The sequence below is a fragment of the Esox lucius genome, chromosome 2, assembly GCF_011004845.1.
Source record: "Esox lucius isolate fEsoLuc1 chromosome 2, fEsoLuc1.pri, whole genome shotgun sequence".
NCBI lineage: Eukaryota > Metazoa > Chordata > Actinopteri > Esociformes > Esocidae > Esox > Esox lucius.
The window spans coordinates 27,245,134-27,264,932 of NC_047570.1; the positions used below are offsets into that span (position 1 = coordinate 27,245,134).

General features: G+C 40.3%; 1 protein-coding gene across 3 annotated transcripts in view; it reads right to left on the minus strand.

Annotated features, from left to right (window-relative positions):
* The window catches only part of LOC105022650 (transient receptor potential cation channel subfamily M member 7), a 49,762-nt gene extending 30,333 nt beyond the window's left edge, over nt 1-19,429 (minus strand). For all 3 annotated transcript variants that reach the window (XM_029124499.2, XM_029124500.2, XM_029124498.2), the window contains exons 1-5: nt 19,256-19,429; nt 11,181-11,260; nt 2,761-2,799; nt 2,009-2,219; nt 1,246-1,459 (exon numbers count right to left, since the gene is read on the minus strand). In XM_029124499.2, the coding sequence (XP_028980332.1) occupies nt 1,246-1,459; nt 2,009-2,219; nt 2,761-2,799; nt 11,181-11,260; nt 19,256-19,258 (547 nt within the window). In that variant the 5' untranslated portion in view covers nt 19,259-19,429. The remainder of the gene's footprint in view (nt 1-1,245; nt 1,460-2,008; nt 2,220-2,760; nt 2,800-11,180; nt 11,261-19,255) is intronic.
* Between the last annotated feature and the right edge of the window lie 370 nt (nt 19,430-19,799).

Below are 19,799 nucleotides of genomic sequence, written 5' to 3' on the forward strand. Positions count from 1 at the left end.
GCAGAAGAGTTTGTTACTCTAACAGGAAAGTTACTACATTGAAAGACAATTTCACTACTATACAACTTCAGGTTAGATCCTGATATCTAACAATCTACTGTATGGGTAAAAGGAAAATATAATACATGGTTTCGTTTTCTTTAAATGGCCATGAGAAACTTTAGCCAGCGCTAGCTAAAAATCTGTAGAATAATTGGGGGTGTGAAAGCATGTTTAAATGAGATCAAAACAAATATGGACATAATTTGAACTGATTTAGAGATCTTAAAACCAGGAGTCCAGGATTCCACATTAATAATGGAACGCTAGTCCAGGGCCAGTAAGACCTAACGTTGGTAGACAGGGTTAGGTCCTACTTATGGCCCGCTGGCCCAGGGTCATTTTCCAATGGCACGAACAACTACCGAAAACATGCTCTTAAATCCCTGCAGCATTTTGAGTGTATTGCGGCCAAACTGGCTGCTGACAACCCTGGGACAACACCAATGAACAACTGCCTGCTCCGAATGACTGAGGTGATGCATAGCCAAAATGAAAAACGAATTACGACCGCCTACCATGTTGTGACGAGGGAGAAACCGTTCCCGGACTACGTCCATGACATAGGCCGTGAATATGGCGCCATATTAATGTATTAGATTACATACTTTATCCAGGGATATAGAGTATTTTCAGGGCTAGGAATCATAACGCAGTTCTTGAGTAGTTACATATCCCCTAAATCAGTTATATCTTTATAAAATCTCAACTTAATAACGTTTATACATTAGGTTAAGAGTTTTTACACAACCATCAAGACTTAAACCTGTTAAACACAGTTATTAATAACAACAGTCACATGTCCTTCGTACATAATGAACGTATGGATGCGCTAACTTAATAACCAAAAACTTAATGCAAACAGACGTGGAAGGCAATGCATTAAACATTACCTTTAAGTACCAGAAGTAATGAGAAAGAAACCCTTGTGTATTATACACCAGACAAAAAAAAGAACGGTAACAGTGTGAGTATGTGTGCGAGCATGTGTGTACAAAAAGTCCTCACAAGGCCAGTAAACTATGGACAATTTGCTAAAATGGGCTAATTTAGCCAGTTCTTCATAAAAATTAAAAAAAGAGGCTATTTTAGGCTAAGGGTTATAATTAGGTGTTTCTGGTTATGGTAAAATTATATTTTCTATGATAATCAATTGTTGGTCCACAAATACTGTATTAATACTGTATTTGTGTATGTGTCTCTGACCTGTGTTCACCCCTCCCGTCAATATCCACGCCCCAGTGGTGACCGCAGCTTTGATCAGGCCCTTTCCCACCACCTGTTTGATGCGAGGGTGTAGGTCAAAGTTCTGGATGCCTCCGTGGACTGAGATGAGGATCTTAGGAAGCTCCATCTGCCACTCCTTCAGCATGAGCCGCAGAATACTCTCTGGCCGGCTGTCATGGGACAGACGCACATACTGGAGGGACGAGAGGATTAACACTCATCAACAAACATCAATGAAGGACGTCTTTAGAAAGTCTAAGGATGTATGGAGGGATTCAGACTCCAGGTATAGACAAAATCTAGATGAGCTTGACTGCTCAGGTCGGGGGAATGTTTTCCAGAATTCTATGCCAAACAAGGTTAAAATAAGAAGTAGAGTAGTTAAGGTGAATTACTGTCATTCTGAGCAACGTGGGTGGACACTGTAATGGGTTTCACGCCCGAATGTATATGGGACAGGTAAATATTTCAAATAAGTTACATTTAAAATCTTCCCTGTCACATTGTCCGGCGCCACATTCGTCCAATACAAATCCTGATCTGGGCCTGACTTGCCAGACAAATTAAGCTTACTAACTAACTAAATATGCGGTCACGGCCAGAGATAGTGTGTCTGACACTCTGCTTTGGATTGTTGGGTTGAGAAGCAGCTGTTAAATTGACATCCAGTAAGACAGTGGGTATGAGTGAGTTGAGTGTGTACAAGTGTTTACCCCAGACTGTATGCTCCACTCCCCCCTACCTTGGCTCTGTAAGAGTGTGACCCCCCCTGGAAGTTAACGATGCCGTAAGCGTCTGTAGGACTCTCCTGTGTGTGTTTGTCCACGGTCCACTCCTCCATCTCTGACTGACCCCCACCCCCTGCCGCCCCACCCAGGGTCACGTCGGAGTACTTCATGGCCAGACTGGCAGTAAAACCAGCATGCTGCCGTACAAGCCGACCACAGCAGCATCTAGGAGTTCAAACAGAGCAGAATATTATTCCACACAGTTTAACACAGTTTAACTTTTTTAAAACATATCATACCCAAAACATATCATACCCAAAACATTAATCCTTAATCTAGGTCCTCCTCTCCCATACTCCCTCTTACAGTCCTCTCAGAAGGCATAATGTCTTCCTCCTGAAGCACAAAGCCTGGAAGCTAATTGTTTCCTGTCAAGAGTAGTGGAGTATTGTGGAGTACTTTATACAATGGAGTACATCCCATGTAACTCCCTTGGGGAGAGCACAGTGCTTGCAATGCCAGGGTTGCGGGTTTGATTCCCGTAGGGAATCTAAGAAAATATATAGGCTTACTTTCTGGAGGACAGTTTCAGCAAAATTACTTACTACCAATGTAACGGTTAAGGTTTCTTTTAGTTTTAAGTGCCACAAAGACTAGTCTCCGTTACTGAGTATTTTAAAGTCATTTAAAAAAAAAAAGTGTGAATACCATTTTATAAGCAGTTGAATTGAATTGGTGAGATCCCTGAGTCGGACAAAATACTTACCTCACCAACTGCTGGCAAATCTGACATCCTGGAAGGCATCTGAAACAAAAATCAACAAACAGGTTTATTTTATATACTGTGTGTGTGTACAAATATAAATTAATGGATGGACGGATGGAGGAAAACAATTCAGTCAACAGCTGTCCAGACTGGTGGTATTGAACTCAGGCAACAGCTGTCCAGACTGGATGCAGTCTATTACAGCACATCAGAGAGAACGTCAGTATGCTGTATCACTGCATCAGAATCAAGGATGTCTCTCTCTGAATATTGATACATTGGTATTTTTTTAAACTTTTCTTTAAACTTTTATTGCTCAAGTTAACAACTCCAACAGCTTTATTAGCATAAAAAGTCACCACACAAGTCAAAAATAGTTTCAAGGTTGATTGACGCAAGCAGCCTCATTGGTCTCCACAAAACTAGGAAAGCTGGCTTTGTTTTTGCCACTTTCGTGCTGCAGAGAAACTAAAGTTGCACTAACTGTTCTGACACTATAAAATAATGTTTTATGATTTTATGACTGGTGATTGAATGATAGTGTTGTTTCGGTTCTCTTTATGTTTTATGTTTGATAATTGACCTTGTGATTTTACTAGAGCATACTGTAATATGTAAGATATTTATTACACAATTGTTGATATAAATCAGGTCATTGCTGCAAATGGAAAGGAAAAAAAAACGGTGGGACTCTAAGTAGAGCATGGGGATTGTAAATAGAGTTTTCCATTTGGTCACGATAGGAAACCAGCACAAAAAAGTATGACAAATGAACTTACACACTAGTTTCTCTGGATGAGAGTCGGCTTCAGGACTAAAAATGACACAGATGCAAGTCAATCTAATCAACCTTATGTCTCTGACGCTCATTTGTTCTGTCGGATGAAGTTCATGACCTCAGCTAAAAGGGATGCATTTGTATTTTCTTTGCTAGTTATAAAACGCCACTATCGGGCCAATCAGCGTAATTTGTGTAAATACCAGAGCTTACAGAATGATGCATGACTTACACTTTTCGTCAAAAGACAGTAAAACGGGCTCCTGAGAAAGTTTTTGGGCTACACTGTATTTACAAACGTCCGGGTAAAACAAGCTTATATATTTGTCTGGGGGACAAAAAGGGGCAGCGCAAATGTGTTCAGCTCGGGGTGGATGTAGAACAGGGTCGCCTTGTCTCAACATGCTCTGGTGACTCGTATTAGTTTCACTGCAACACCCCCACGGGTCTCTGATCACCACTTTGCCTTTGTCTCATTCACCCTCCTCCAACACTATCCACTAAGCCCTTCCCAGACGGAATCTTCTTTCTCTCTCTCCTCCAACACTATCCACTAAGCCCCTCCCAGACGGAATCTTCCTTCCCGCTCCCCTCCAACCCTATCCACTAAGCCCCTCCCAGACGGAATCTTCCTTCCCGCTCCCCTCCAACCCTATCCACTAAGCCCCTCCCAGACGGAATCTTCCTTCCCGCTCCCCTCCAACCCTATCCACTAAGCACCTCCCAGATGGAATCTTCTTCCCCTCTCTCCTCCAACCCTATCCACTTAGCTCCACTAAGCCCCTCCCAGACGGACTCTTCCTTCCCGCTCCCCTCCAACACTATCCACTAAGCCCCTCCCAGATGGAATATTCTTCCCCGCTCTCCTCCAACCCTATCCACTTAGCTCCACTAAGCCCCTCCCAGACGGAATCTTCCTTCCCGCTCCCCTCCAACACTATCCACTAAGCCCCTGCCAGACGGAATCTTCCTTCCCGCTCCCCTCCAAAACTATCCACTAAGCCCCTCCCAGACGGAATCTTCCTTCCCGCTCCCCTCCAACACTATCCACTAAGCCCCTCCCAGACGGAATCTTCCTTCCCGCTCCCCTCCAACCCTATCCACTAAGCCCCTCCCAGACGGAATCTTCCTTCCCGCTCCCCTCCAACACTATCCACTAAGCCCCTCCCAGATGGAATATTCTTCCCCGCTCTCCTCCAACCCTATCCACTTAGCTCCACTAAGCCCCTCCCAGACAGAATCTTCCTTCCTGCTCCCCTCAAACCCTATACGCTTATACCCAACATCACCTTCATCTACTTCCTTCCTCCTCCGTCCGATCTCTGATCTCCTGATGCAGATTACTAGACCCTGCTCTCCTCCCTTGCCACATCCTATGACTCATGGTCCCCTTTCCTTCGAGCCAGCTGCCCCCCCCAACATCCACAACCCAGTTACAGCCTATTGGGTCCACTAGACAACTTCAAGTAATTATAAAAAAACTTTGATGTACAAATCTCAAACCTACAGTACTAGTTAAAAGAAAACATGACTATAAAACAATCCATGGAATCATGTAGTAACCAAAAAAAGTATTAAACCAATCAAAAAACATTAATATATAAGACACTTCAAAGTAGCCTCCCTTTTGCCTTAATGACAGCTTTGCACACTCCTGGCGTTCTCTTATCCAGCTTCAAAAGGTAGAGTGAAAATGTTCTGGTACATGGTAAAGTTCATCATTCTGTCAAACATTTTTATTATATTTTTCCACTGGTGCAAGCAGGTCGGTCTTAAACGCATCACAGAACCATTTCAAGCTAAATAGCTACACACTATTAAAAGATCATCTACCACATTTTACCAAGGCAATTGGCTGTTGTAATAGTATTATAATGTTCTCGCATTACAGAATTTACCCCTCGTCAAAGGTGCCAATAATAATGATAGACCAGGCTCCTAATCCACAGCATTTCAAATGTGCGTTAAGCTATGCTGTGCAAGAGCATGTGCCTTGGCCACACCAGTGTTGGAGAAGCCAAAAGGGCCAAACTACGGTTTGAAAGTTATCTGCATATATAGTATTCCTGGTACCTGCTGCATTTCCCCACAGGCAGAGCCCGTGACTTAGCTTTTTCTAACTGAGTTCAGTGGTGCATGAAAATCCCCACAGGGTTAAATCCTTAAAGGTAAATCGTACTGCTCAAATCCTAACTCTTTTGTGACTCATTTACAGCTCTCTTCCCCCGATACAATAGGTTATACTGGATGATAGCGCACACAAAAGGTCCATGTATAAAAGCAGGGCAGTCAATGTGAAACCATATTCATTTTCTCATATGATAAATAAGCACCCATAGCAGGACAGGGATGGGATTGGTGCCATAAAAGCTAAGACTTTGGTGCCGAGGAAATGAAACCAAAGCATGGATTTTATTCAAAATCATTGGTTACAGGATAAAGAAACCAAGATGTAATTTGGTAATTTGATAATTTGGTTAAACTACCCCTTTGACACAAACTAGTGGCTTTTGTTTTGACTCCAGAGGAGAAAGAGAAAGGTAAGGTCAGTCTGACATCACTTCCTGGTGACAGGCCAGCATTCCTCAGGGTTGGGTTCATGGCGTTGTAACATTATTTTTAAACGCAAACATTTTAGAAAAGTCACCAATAAATGACATTCTACAGACCAATCACCGCTCACACTTCATGTACAACCAATAGAAAAGAATGTCACAGGCCTTTTGGTCACAAGTCCATCCACTACCCTTGTGACTCTGAAATTGATGAGTGGTCGAGGAGATGTAAATGTATACTCCAGGCAACTAGAGTATTGTTTTCTCTTCCTCGATAGCCAACTTTCACCGTGGACAGGAAAGTATTTCCGCCAGTAGAATAATTATATATGTCACAAACCTTTGAACATGTTTTAAAACTCTTATTCTTAGGTTTTATCTATGAAACACTGCACTACTACATAAGTTCAGTTGTGTGACCATTATCTACTCAATTACTGTATCAATGTAAAAATACATTCAGGAAAAGTCACACAAACAATGTTCTATTAAAAAAATATTCTTTAAACATTTAGAGATATTCAACACATTGATATTCGTCAGTCAAGAGCTTAGCAATTGTTACCTGGCAAACTGATTTACGATTGAAAGGTAATTCCCTTAAACCATCTGTGTTCTTGTGAGTATTCTTTGAATTTCAGTGAGGCATGTTTTCAATGCTTTATGAGTAGTAATATATAACTGCCTTTACCCTGACTGCATAAAATTAATACATAGATCATTAATTTCGGCATAATGGTGTAGATGATTACTTTACTTTGACTTAAAATTCAAGTGTGCCATAAAGAACTTGGTAAGTGTGAAGCAGGACTGTTAATAAGTTACAAAACAGGTATGATATGACCCTCAAATACACAATTTAAGCCTGTAATATTTACCCTGAGCATTCAAACCAGTGGGGATCTTCATGCACCAATAATCTCAAGAAGAAAAAGAATAAGAAAAGTCACAGGTCCCACCAGTAGAGGTAACAAGGTTGTTTGTCATTTCAGCATCCTTTTCAATCGTCGTTTGGCCGGTTGGATCTCAAAAACTTATTTTCTTTTTGAGAAACAGTTTGATGACATTACTATGGTTGCAAAAGGAGGGTATCCTACGAAGATCTTTAGAAAAGTACACATACATAGTGTCCATTGTAGGCACTTCAGATCGTGTCAGCTGTCTATAAAACCCCTTCAAAACAGACCTTACATTTACTATTCCAGCATTTCGCTACCAGCCTTTCATTTGAAACGTATAAAATAAAAGTAATCCTGCTCATTCACAGACTTTCTCAAAAAGTGATATTGTTGGCAAACCACTTCTTGAATGTCCTTTCTGTAAGTTTCACATCATACAGCCTGAAAGAAGCGTTGATGTTAAGACAGCACTTGTGCATGTCCTGACTATGTTTTTTCTACCTGACATTTCGTTCTGTATGGCAACAACAAGATTACCTGGTAGCTGCATTTCATCTTTTGATGGTGACTCATAGCAAAAGTTGACAAGGTGGGTGAAGTTTTCCACAATCAGCGTACTTCGGTTTTTGCAAAAAGTGGAAAGATTTAAGAGTTTTCCATGTATTGTACATGGACTCCTGAAGATGAACAGTCCTGTGAGAAGACTTGCAGCAAGAGCAGAACAGTTTGTGGCAGTGAACTCCTTGTTTAACACCAGTTTGAATGGTCAAAGGTTTGATTCGCAGCACATTACAGAGGGAGTACACTACTAGATCAGCACTTCGACTCAGAGACTTAATACTGACTATGGTCTGTAGATAAATGACTGAGTAAAAGTTTGAGAATAGGAAAGATTGTCGTCATTAATTAATCTCACTCTTTCATTGAGAGAGAACGAAGAAAGACCGTTAACTCACCACAGAATACAAAACACTCCGGACCCCCTCATGTTCTCTAGAGTACAGTGTTTAAATTAGGGTTTAGTAGCATATCATACTACCAACAATATGTTAGAACGGGGAAAATATTTGCACAACAAAATATGTTTTGAAGACAACTTAGTTGACTTGTTTGTTGGACTGCCTGCCAGTGGTATACTGAATGACTGGGGTCTGCCCACTCACCCTTCACACTACAGTGCAGGCTAAAACTTGACTGTGTTGTGCTGCTGGCGTGGATATTTTCATTTCACATTGTTCTTTCAAGCACAGTTGCAGTAATATAACCAGAGCCAACAGAGGGCTGTTGAGCTCATAGTGAGAAAATGGTGACAGGACCTCTGTAGAATTCCCAGCACTGCGATGTCACATTCCAAAAAGTTAGCTGGAAATACTACTAAGCAGCACGAGACCTTCACACTCATTCATACAAGCCTTGACCTTCATAAAACACTAACAAACTGAAAATGTCAGAACCTAAAATGATAGTCATATCATAAATATACATTGCCTCGTAAGTGTTCAAACCCCTGACAAATTCTCTAATTTCACTGAATTACAAATGACACGTACATTTTGTTCTGTATGAAATTAAATTTTTAAACACTGACACTCAAAACTATTGTAAAATGACATTGGTTTTATGATGGGAATCACAATGAGAAAATTACAAATGACTGAAATATGTTATTATTGATGTTAGTTAGCTGTAAGACAGACTTCTCTTTAAAGGGTCTGATGAAATCACAAGCATTACACCATGTTGACTACTAAACTGACAGAAGTTCATCCCTGGACACCTGTTGCTGTGAACACATCTCTGGTTTTGAAAACCATTTTCTTTGTCCACATTATGTCACTGGGTATGAATACTAGAAAACCACATTGAGTGTAGATATTTTGATGAGAAATAGGCTAAACCCAGTCAATAGACCTTACCACACACACACACACACACACACACACACACACACACACACACACACACACACTAAAGAACCCAAACCAGGGAACACTCACAGTCTCCTTAAGAGAAGTACAATCTCCATAACTTTACCTACTCAATCAGAGTTGAATACCTGGCAGCACATCCATTCACCGACTAACATAGCGGAGCCAGCCAGGCAAACATCATACAAAAGCAGGATGATTCGAACCAGTGCAGCACAAAGAGAGATGCTCTTGGAGCTACTTGACCAGCCACTTATTAGTGTCCACAATCTTTTCATAGGATAGGACTAAATAAAAGTATCATATATGAAATAAATACAGCAACACAAAGCCGAATAAAAACAGCGGGATACTTTCTATTCTCTTCCTCCACCAAAACTTTTGGTAATCAGGCAAGGTGAAAGTGTAGCCCTTTAGAACAAACTTTCACAGTCTTACATAATGATATTGGGGCTCTGCATTGGAGGTTTGACCTCTCCTGACAGTTCCAGGTCGATTTAAGCAATGAGTCTTTTTGGAGCCAAATACTTGCCTGGTCACTAGGGCTACAATACTCCTGATCCACGGAACATAATACAGGGAGGGCTCGGAGGATTTTGGGTACAGCACAAAACATTTACTGTCAACAGATACTGAAGATCAGTGTTCGGTTTATTTGGCAAAAGACGCAACACTAAACCACGAAGAATATATAAATCCTTGCGACGCGGTGACAACACAATAAAAAAAGGGCAAAATACCGTGTCTATACAGACACCCATGTGGGTAGATCCCGTAATCTCTATAGCCCAGTCAGACTGCTGCTAAGGCCTGCTTGTTTATGGTTACAATATGAAAAAGATGTTTCACAAACCTGTTTCACTTTGGTTTGAAAGTTACTATTCTGAACTGTTTTGATAAATCATTTAGAAATCCCTGGCATGAAAAAAAAAAAAAAAATTTTTTAAAAAAACAGTATGCTTTAACATGTCCCCCACAATTATCGCAGTATGGAGAAACAAGGAAATCTTGTAACAGGATATGTTCAAAAAGAAACATGTTAATTTCAACACTGATACAGAGCTCAGTGTTCGTGTACATGCTGAGAAGAGCATGATACCTTCCAATGTCCTTTTAAGCTGTGCCTGACGTCGCCAACGACTTTGGAGCATTGAGGTTAACGATAAGACGGATTTGTTGCAACCCATTGGGTTTCCATGTTGCTCCGAGGGTATTGATACTCCGGTGATGCTGGTGTGGACGTGTAAACGACTGGGGATTTAGCAGCGGCATAGGCTACTTTCACCAAGCAGTGGCAAAAAAACGGTTAACGTTTTATCAATTATTGTTTGTCCATTGTAGTCTACTGCTGCCTAACTGGAGATTTAAACAAAGCTTTAAATTTAAATTATTATAATTGTGTAAAGGCAATAGTTGTTTTCCCCCAGATCAATCAGATTCAGAGACATTCAACAAAGTAGCAGGCTATTTATTTTGATTTCTTATTTTTTTGGTTCAGGTGTGAACCATAAGGGCATGAACCACCCCCTGCATCGAATCTTCCTCCAAAATGGTTCTACTGTAAGCTACCTCCAGAACACCCGGCTGCTCTAGCCGGTCATGTTCTCATTACACGGGTGATGTTTTTGTATGTGCTAGAAATGTCTCCAAATGTGGGTAGACTGGGCCGCGTTTCTGTCCTAAATCCTAAATTGCAGTAAGTAGACATAAACAACGGTCAGGTGGGAACTGACTGGCTGACTCACTGTTGCAGCATACCCTTGGCATAACAACAAACCATACTTACTACAGTAGTGGGCAGGTTTCACCTGGCCGAACAGCACTTACTGACACACTCACTTTAATTACAGTGCAGTATCACCATCACGCAGGTAGACTCAACCCAACCGGCACGCACATACATGCATGCATGCATGCATGCACACACACACACTCACAGGCGCTCGCACACACACACTCACCTTTTTCAATACTTAGGGGGACTGGAAACCCAGAAACCCACAAGTATCCTTATCCCCTAACCTAATCATAACCTTAACCTAATCATAACCTTAACCTCAACGACTAAAATTAAACTAACCCCTAAACTGAAAAGTGGCCCCAATTGGAGGTTTTCCCTAAGCCTAACCCTTAAGTCAGAAATTGACTTATTCCTTGTGGGGACTGGGAAAAAGGTCATAATCAGGGCACATTTTACAATCCTTATGAGGACATTTGGACCTTATTCAGTCAGTCACACACACACACACACACAACATACCTGTGGGGGTCTTTCGACACAGGAAGTATCTGGACACATTCCCTCTTGGTGAAAGTGCTTTCTATCCAGGATTTCTGGGACTGTGAAGAGTAGAGGAGACAGAAACCAACTGTATTTAAATATACCAAACTTTCTTAAAAAGAAATACCAGAGCCAAATTATTTGTCTGGTGGCTAGCAAGCAAGTTTATTTATATAGCACAATTCATACATTGAAGCAATTCAATGTGCTTTACAAAGAAAAATATATGAAAGTACAATAACAAAAACAAAAACTCAAATGAAAACATCAAAACAGATGAATACATCATAATAATAAAAAATACAATAAGAAAAAGATTAAAACGGGATAAAAATATAGGAAGCTATCAGGCTGAAAAGTGTGGTTAAGTTTAAGTGCTCAGTCATAGGCACATGAGAAGAGAAGTGTTTTTAACAAGGATTTAAAAATGTATATGTTTGGGGCACGTCTAAGATCTTCTGGTAGTTTATTCCAGTTGTGTACAGCATAAGTGCTAAATGCAGCTTCTCCATGTTTAGTTTGGACTCTGGGCTCTACTAGCTGACCAGTGTTCATGGATCTAAGAGCCCTGCTCGGTTTATATTCTTCAAACATATCTGAAATGTATTTGGGTCTTAAACCATTTAGAGATTTATAAACTAAAAGCACCACTTTGAAATCTATTCTGTAACTGACTGGAAGCCAATGCAAAGATTTAAGAACCGGAGTGATGTGCTCTGTTCTCTTGGTCCTGGTTAACATTCTAGCTAGACAAATCCCTGGTAGACAAATCCCGTCTGTCTCGCATCCTTGCCAACACTCATGTGATAGCATATTTTCCAAAGGTATTTTTGTACTATCAATTTTTCTTTATTACAATTTTTTTTTACGATACCCATGTGAGAATGCTTCAAAGGAACTCATGGTATATCCGTGCATTCAAACTGCCAATCTAAAATGCTAAACTGTTTGTCTGTAGCATACCATATCGCCATTGCCACCATGGGACACTGTTCACAATGTTAACACTAGCAAAGCTCTTGCCCACACAGTGACATACACAGTCTGCCATCTGACTGGTACGACCTAACCAGGATTCATCCATGCTTTTTCAATTGCAAAACCCTTCGACTTGAGAAATATGTACAGTAACACTTATGTAACAAAACAACATTTTACAGTAAAGTGACCTCTTATTATCCCCAGAAAAAGGACCGCCAGTGTAACCACCATGCTGTTTAATCAGCTTTTGATATACTACACTAGGGCAGCACAATTTGGATAAAATATAGAATTGTGATTTATTTGACAAATATTGCAATCACGGTTATGATTTGCGATTTTCAAACATGGGTCTAAACAGCATAGATAATCTCACTTAAAAATAGAGTTCATAGCCAACATAGTGTGCTACTAAACTGAATAAGAATCCAGTTAAAGTTCAGTGTTTTCTATTTAACACTTAATACCAATTTGAAGGTGCAACCTGTATCGAACTGCTCATTTAATACAATGGCGTTTGCGCCGTTGCCATAGCTGTTTAGGCAACATTTCTTAACCTTTAGGGTATATTGTCTCCCATATTAAATATGTTTGTAGGCACCGACATTGAAGCCAAAACTTTTAATAACTATTCTGTTGTGTATTTGAGACAATATCTTGGTGCCACTCGTTAACTTGAAGCAGGTGAAAAACAATTACGGACGTATGATGCATGCACGTTGCCTCACGTGAAGCCTATATCATTAAACTTTCTTGGAGCTGAAAATCACAAGTTGGCATTTTGTACATTGCAATAATGCAATTTCGATGAATTGTGCAGACATGTCAGTCGATGGATTATCTTGGGGGAAAATGATTTTTAAAAATCTGAAAAAACTAAACAAGAGAAAGGTCTTCATTAAGGAACATTGTTAATATTCTTCCCCCTAAATCAACGCATTTTAGAAACCCCTTCGGCATATTACCACCTGGAAGATTTCATCAAGTGTTCTTTCCAAAATTATTCAGTCATCGCCAAAGATCGAAATTTCAAGTAAGATCAATCTAGGCCAATCTGAAATATTCACTGTATTATGTGTAAGCAAGGTATAGATTGGACCTATTAGTAGTTTCCTGTAAGGGTTCTCTCATCTGCATTCCATTCATTTTTATCTTGAATACTTTGCTGTGGTAATGTCACACATACTCATACCATGATGGAACTACCGCCATTATTGAAACTGAGGTAGTTACTCTGTAGGAAAATATGTTGCTTTGGATTTTACCCAAACTTAAAGCTCTCAATGTAACTATAATGACACTACACTGTGGCTCCATGCACAGTTCTCCCATCATTATAACTGGACTGTTTAAGTCTGCAATGTACTAACCTGATCCTGAAGCTCAGAAGGATGGAAGTTTGTGTAGATCAATGCACAATTAACAGGTCCAGAAATGATTGGACACTGATGTTTTGTTATTTTAGTGGTTTACCAAAAAGTTATAGTTGCGCTTAAAGTGCAGTCCCTCAGCTTAAATTTGAGGGTATTCACATCCATATTGGAGGACGGGTTTAAGAATTACAGCTCTTTAATATGTAGCCTCCTCTTTTTCTAGGGACAAAAAGTAATTGGACAATTGACTCAAAAGCTGTTTCATGGAAAGGTCTTGGCTAATCATTTGTTATTTCATCATCAATTAAGCAGCTAAAAGATCTGGAGTTGATTCCTGGTGTGGCATTCGTAAGTGGAAGCTGTTGTGGGTGCGCAGCAATGTGGTCAAAGGAGCTCTCAAAGAAAGTGAAACGGGACATCTTTAGGCTGCAAAAAAGAAAATCCATCAGAGAGATCATTAGGAACATTAGGAGTGATCAAATCAACAGTTTGGCACATTCTGAAAAATGTGAGCTCTGCAACACAAAAGGCCTGAATGTCCACAGAAGACATTCAGGCCTGGATGATTGTAGGACCCTTTCCATGGTTTAAAAACAAAAAAAAAAAAGTATTCACAACATCCAGCCAGGAGTTTAAGGCAAAGTAGTATATAAGAATATTCTGCAATGGCTGAGTCAATCACCTCATCTCAACCCGATCAAACATGAATTTCACTTGAAGACAAAATCATAAGGCAGAAAGACCCACGAACAAACAACTGAAGACAGCGGCAGTAAAGGTCTGGCAAAGCATCACAAAGGAGGAAACCCAGCGTTTGGTGATGTCCATGCGTTACAGACTTCAAGCAGTAATTGCCTGCAAAGGATTCTTGATCAAGTATTAAAAATGAACATTTGTTCAATTACATTTGAGCCCCTGAAATTAGGGGACTGTGTATGAAACTGATTGCAATTCCTAAACGTTTCATACGATATTTCTTGTTCAACCCCCAAGTCTGCACTTCAATTGCATCTCAGTTGTTTCATTTCAAATCCATTGTGGTGGCATATAGAGACAAAATTATGAAAATTGTGTCAGTGTCCAGATAATTCCTAACTGTCTGATCGCCTAAGAACAAAACTTCTCCTTACTCTGCAACTCAAATACAATTATGCATTATAATCTCATCAAATCTACTGGTGTCTGATCAAGGAAAACCCAGGAAATTCAGTCAGAAAATGTAAGAAATGATTGTTGAATCCATTAAATATAATTATATTAAATCTGAAGTCAATTGTAGAAGGGTCACTGTCAATGGCTGGGCATTATTCCACAGTAACACATTAAAATACATGTCAAACAAAAACCAAAGACATCAAAGTTAGAGTTATACAATCTATGGACTAGGTAGTAATTTTTCAAGAAACATTTCATTAAAAACAGGGTAGATTTGAAGATTGAAAACATAACTACAGCACTGAACTCTCCTCTTCTGAGACCAGCAGCCTAGCACCCAAGGAAAGCTGGGGATTTATGTCAGAAGAATTTTTGAATTAATTTCCATGGTTTCATCATTCCAATACCTTTTTGTTCCTGGTTCTAAACCTCAGGGCCTCACAGACGATTAGCACCAATAATCCTTGCCTGAACAAAGAAACAGGCAGAAATATTTAACCTCCTCCTAATTCATACAGGTACTGGGTTACAGTGGTTTACTGGCAGAGAGCAGAGATTACACGACACTGGTAACGACAAGGTTTTAGGTGGCCATCTGTAGTAGTCCCGTTTTATCCTACAGTACAAGAATAACTGACCAGTAACAAACATGTTTTAGAAAGAGGTAGAAGAACAAAAGGACCAGAACAGAGGTAAAAAAAAAATAATTTGAAATGATAACACCAGGGGAGTTCAAAACTGGAAGATCACTAACACAGAAGCTCTGAAAAATGTATAAAAAGTTGTCTACCTGGAAGTCCTCTTCGTCATCACGGTAGTGTTTAAGAGCTGAATACAGGAACATAGCAAAAAACCTTCACGCATCTCCTGACCAACAAACCACACTAGAACCACAGACTAGCACCACAGGCTCAACAAATCTCCACAGATAGCGCCTCTAAGTCAAAGCTATATCTTCCTCTCGGTTTCACCCTGTCACCACAATCACCAAAGTCTAAAAGGTGATGGAATATTGCAAATCTATTTCTGTTAAAAGCTGAGCAATCAGTGAGAGGGAGAGAGCTCCTATGTTACTCAAACTGTGAATAGAAGTTAATCTGTAAAACAGAGACACTCAAAGTGCTGATGAATGTGTCTGAGACAGAGTGCTTATTAAACGAGAGAGAGAGACAGAGAGAGAGACAGAGAGAGAGAGACAGAGAGCAATCAGTAATTTATATCTTCTTCACACCACCTGTTGTGACCCAGCCTACTTGTCAAGTGAGCATGGTTCAGTCCATCACTAAACAGCTCTGCTACACACAGGGATTACAGGTTAGGTAGCTTCAGGTCATCTAGGAACCTATAATCAGATGTACCATTACTAGACAACTAAATCAACAGGACCAATTCACTTTCCACTGAAAAAAGGCCCAACTTTTGTTATAGGTATTACGCTATTGAAAAACCTAGGCTTTGTTCCCCGCTAACCTGTAACCATGGTACCTGAGAATGTCAGGCAACAAAAGCCCAGATCTCTAAAGCCTCTGCCAGGAACTCACTGTATGCACATCTTTCTCTACCTCTCATTCTCTTTCTACCTCCCTTATTCTCTACCTCTTTCATTCTCCACCAACGACACAGTCAGTGCCCCCCTACCCAATTCCTTCTCTCCCTCCCTTTTCATTTTCTGCAAATTACCCAGGGAGGTCCCTCTCTATTTCCGTGCATCCCTCTCTCTCTGCCAAACAGAGGAAGGGCTCTCTTTAGCCAATTCCTTTTCCTTTAGGAAAGTAGGCTGACCAGCAAACTTTCTCCATCGTTACATAAAGACAAAAACACACACACACACACACACACACACACACACATACATACACTTGTTTTACTATACCTGTGAGGACTTTTTTGGGATCACACCCGATTTCCATTACAAATTGTAAAGACTGACAAAATGCCTTGAGGACATTTGGACAAGTGTAGTTGTAAATGCATACAGACAAACACATGCACATTGATCCTTTAACGCCTGAAGACAAACATTGATTTTAGGACGCTCAAACTAGAAGACAGCACTTTATGAAGGCTTTTCCAACAGAAATGTATGGGATCTTATATGAAAAACGATAGTCTTGAAACAATGCAAGTAGCACTAATTATGATCTTAAGTTATGTCCATTGGAATTCTACTGCAGAATATCAAACCCAGGTCTGAGGATCACCACCATTCCATGGGGGACATCGTGACACACCACAAGCAATAACTGCTATTTTGCAGTTGGCACAGACAGCTTTCTAAATCATGCCTACGAATAGGATTATAACTTTTGAGCGGTTTGAACTATTAGCTATTATGAACCTGGGGCATATATATGTCAATTTCCAGAGACATTTCCTCAATCTTGACAAATGAACAGCCAATGACCATAAATTGAGGAATTAATCTTTAAGTTACAGGTATGTCGCAGAAACGTGTGCAGAAATCAGCACGTGTCTGAATTATTACTTCTTGATATTCCCCGGCACTTTAATTTCCCTATAACATTTTGAAGCATTTCAAATACTATAAACCATAGAACAAATCTCACATTAATTTGGTGTACCAACTAAATCGGTCTGTCAAGCTTAAAGACTACATACACGTTTTTGTAAGTTTCCAATAGCCCTAATATTTTCTAACTTAGAAAACGTTATTGCTGAATTAAACATGTTATGACTATGTTAAAACAATTCAGTGGGTTATGGTAAGAGAAACCATGCTGTGCCAATCCCTGCCACAAAACAGTTTGAGAAACACAGTTGTTTCATCTGGTGTAGGTTTCAGTTCTTTATTCAGTAGCATGCAAGGATACTCATGGGGAGATTGGAAACTCAGTTGGAATCAGGTTAACGCATACAGAATATTATTTTTTTTTTAAACATACATTCTCAGAGATATTTAACTTGTTCTTTATAAGTGTGCATGGTTTCAGAATGGTGATATAATATCAGACACTTAAAAGAAATTATCCAATTGCCTATTGAAACGCTAGACAAAGGCGTTCCAATTCAAATCCATATGTCTTTATTGGCATGTGAAATATTTATTTACATTGCCAAAGCAAAGTGGCGCCTTTAATCTTGTCGTCGTCCCTTTCTCGAAATCCATTGGACGGCTCTGACCTCCTACTCCAATCAGTTTTGAGCAGAATGCAATGACAGAGGATGTAAGGATTATGACACTGCGAAAAGGCCAATGAACACTTTAGGATTACTACAAAGCATTACACGCAGCAGCATGACAACCAGACCAGCGCGCACAATTACTGACGTCACGTGCCAGGCTTGCCATCAGCGGCATGGTGCAACTCTCCTTCCTTTGAGAAATCGGTCCAGCTCCTTTCAGTAGCTTACAACGGTGTAACAAAATGCCCAGAAGCTTCGAACCATTCCATAAGTCATAACTATGTTAGTGGTGGTTAGCCAGAAACATTGTGAACAAACAAACCAAAGACATCCCAAAACGCGTCATCACGACAACGAGACCCGACAAGTCTGTGGAGGACAATTATCACATCACAAAGACAAGCGTGTCAAGCTATAGTAGTTAGCTTACGGGAGTAGAGAAATAGACGGCATTTGTATGTGAGTGCAGAGCCCCACGGGTGGCAATCATATCACCTACAGAATATTTTCAAGTAACTTGCTAGTTAACCTCTGTTGGAAAACTATTTTTGGTTACATACAGCAAAGACAATAACATTAACAATGTACACAATCTCCGGTAACTTCCGTGAAGTCACTACCAACGTTAGCAGATGACAGCCATAAAGCCACGCTTCAGTGTTTGGGTAGTAGTCAAATATATTTTCTTTGTCATCCATCCTCTCCCCTTTCCCTTTTCTTGGAATTCAACTTTGGCAAGTCATCGCACGACTGCACACACGAGTTGGCATGGCTCTGCACTCACTTGACAGAGCTAGCTGGAGCTAACTATCTAGCATATAACGTCAATGTGGCATGCAATGCTACATAGTTAGCTACCTACCTATGCCTATCCGCTATCGCCGATATGCTGAGCCTCATTCGCCTGTCAATGAACGTTCAGCCGATGCCTATTTACTACCATTGCCAAGTTGTTAACATGTCAGTACCTGCTAGAGTAACCATATATCTGGACAATTACACACAAACATACAGTGGTACAAACTGATTATTCTGTTCTAAACAGACAAAGAAGCTGCATGTGAAGAACTGCCAACCGCTCATGTCATCCTACAAGGTTCGCAAAATCCGAAGACCGGACCTGACATTCTATAATACAGGTGTCAACCTCGTATTCCATGCAGGACAGAGTCTGCGTGGGTCGCATTTCGAACCTGATTGACAATTGATGCTCACTGACTGCTTGGTTATCCTAGCCTGGTTGTCTACGTTTCACAGTGGACACAAATTGGAGGAAAACTAAAAATCAGAAGACACGGCCCTCTTCTAAATGAGTTTGACACCCCTGTTCTAGAAGCTACCTCCCAGTCACTCTACCCAGAAAACGAATCTCAGAAAAGCAGTTTGGTTTAGATATCGTACCATTCTCTTCACCGTTGAAACTCAGGAAGAGCTGCTCCGAGGCTTTTATCCATCTATCAGCGGTGTTCCTCTCTGTTACCCTTGGAAGGAAAGCCCAGTAGTCGCTGGAAAAATCTGCCCTAGCTGCAGCTCCAGCGGAAGGTTGCTTTTTCATAATTGTGCGACTCCGAACTGACGCAGCTGCGTGACGAAGCCAGCTGAGTCAGCCGCAGCCCGCAGCAAGTCACATGACAGGGGAGGAGCTCAACTCGACCGTTCGAAATGCCTTAATTTTTATGTGTTTATTGATAAGACTTTCCCTTTAGGACATTAACGCTTTATTTGTAATGTTCCTTTAATTATTATATATATTTTTGAAATGATCAAATGCCAATATAACTTACCAGAAGGTGGCTAGCATGGCCACATCATTTAAAATATACATTTTCCAGAAACATTTCTGGTTTGAATTCCATGACAACAAGTTTAAGTAAATCATGCACGTTTCAAAACCCACACAGAATAATCTACAAATGTAATTAAATCTTGGTGCCACTTGTAGCAA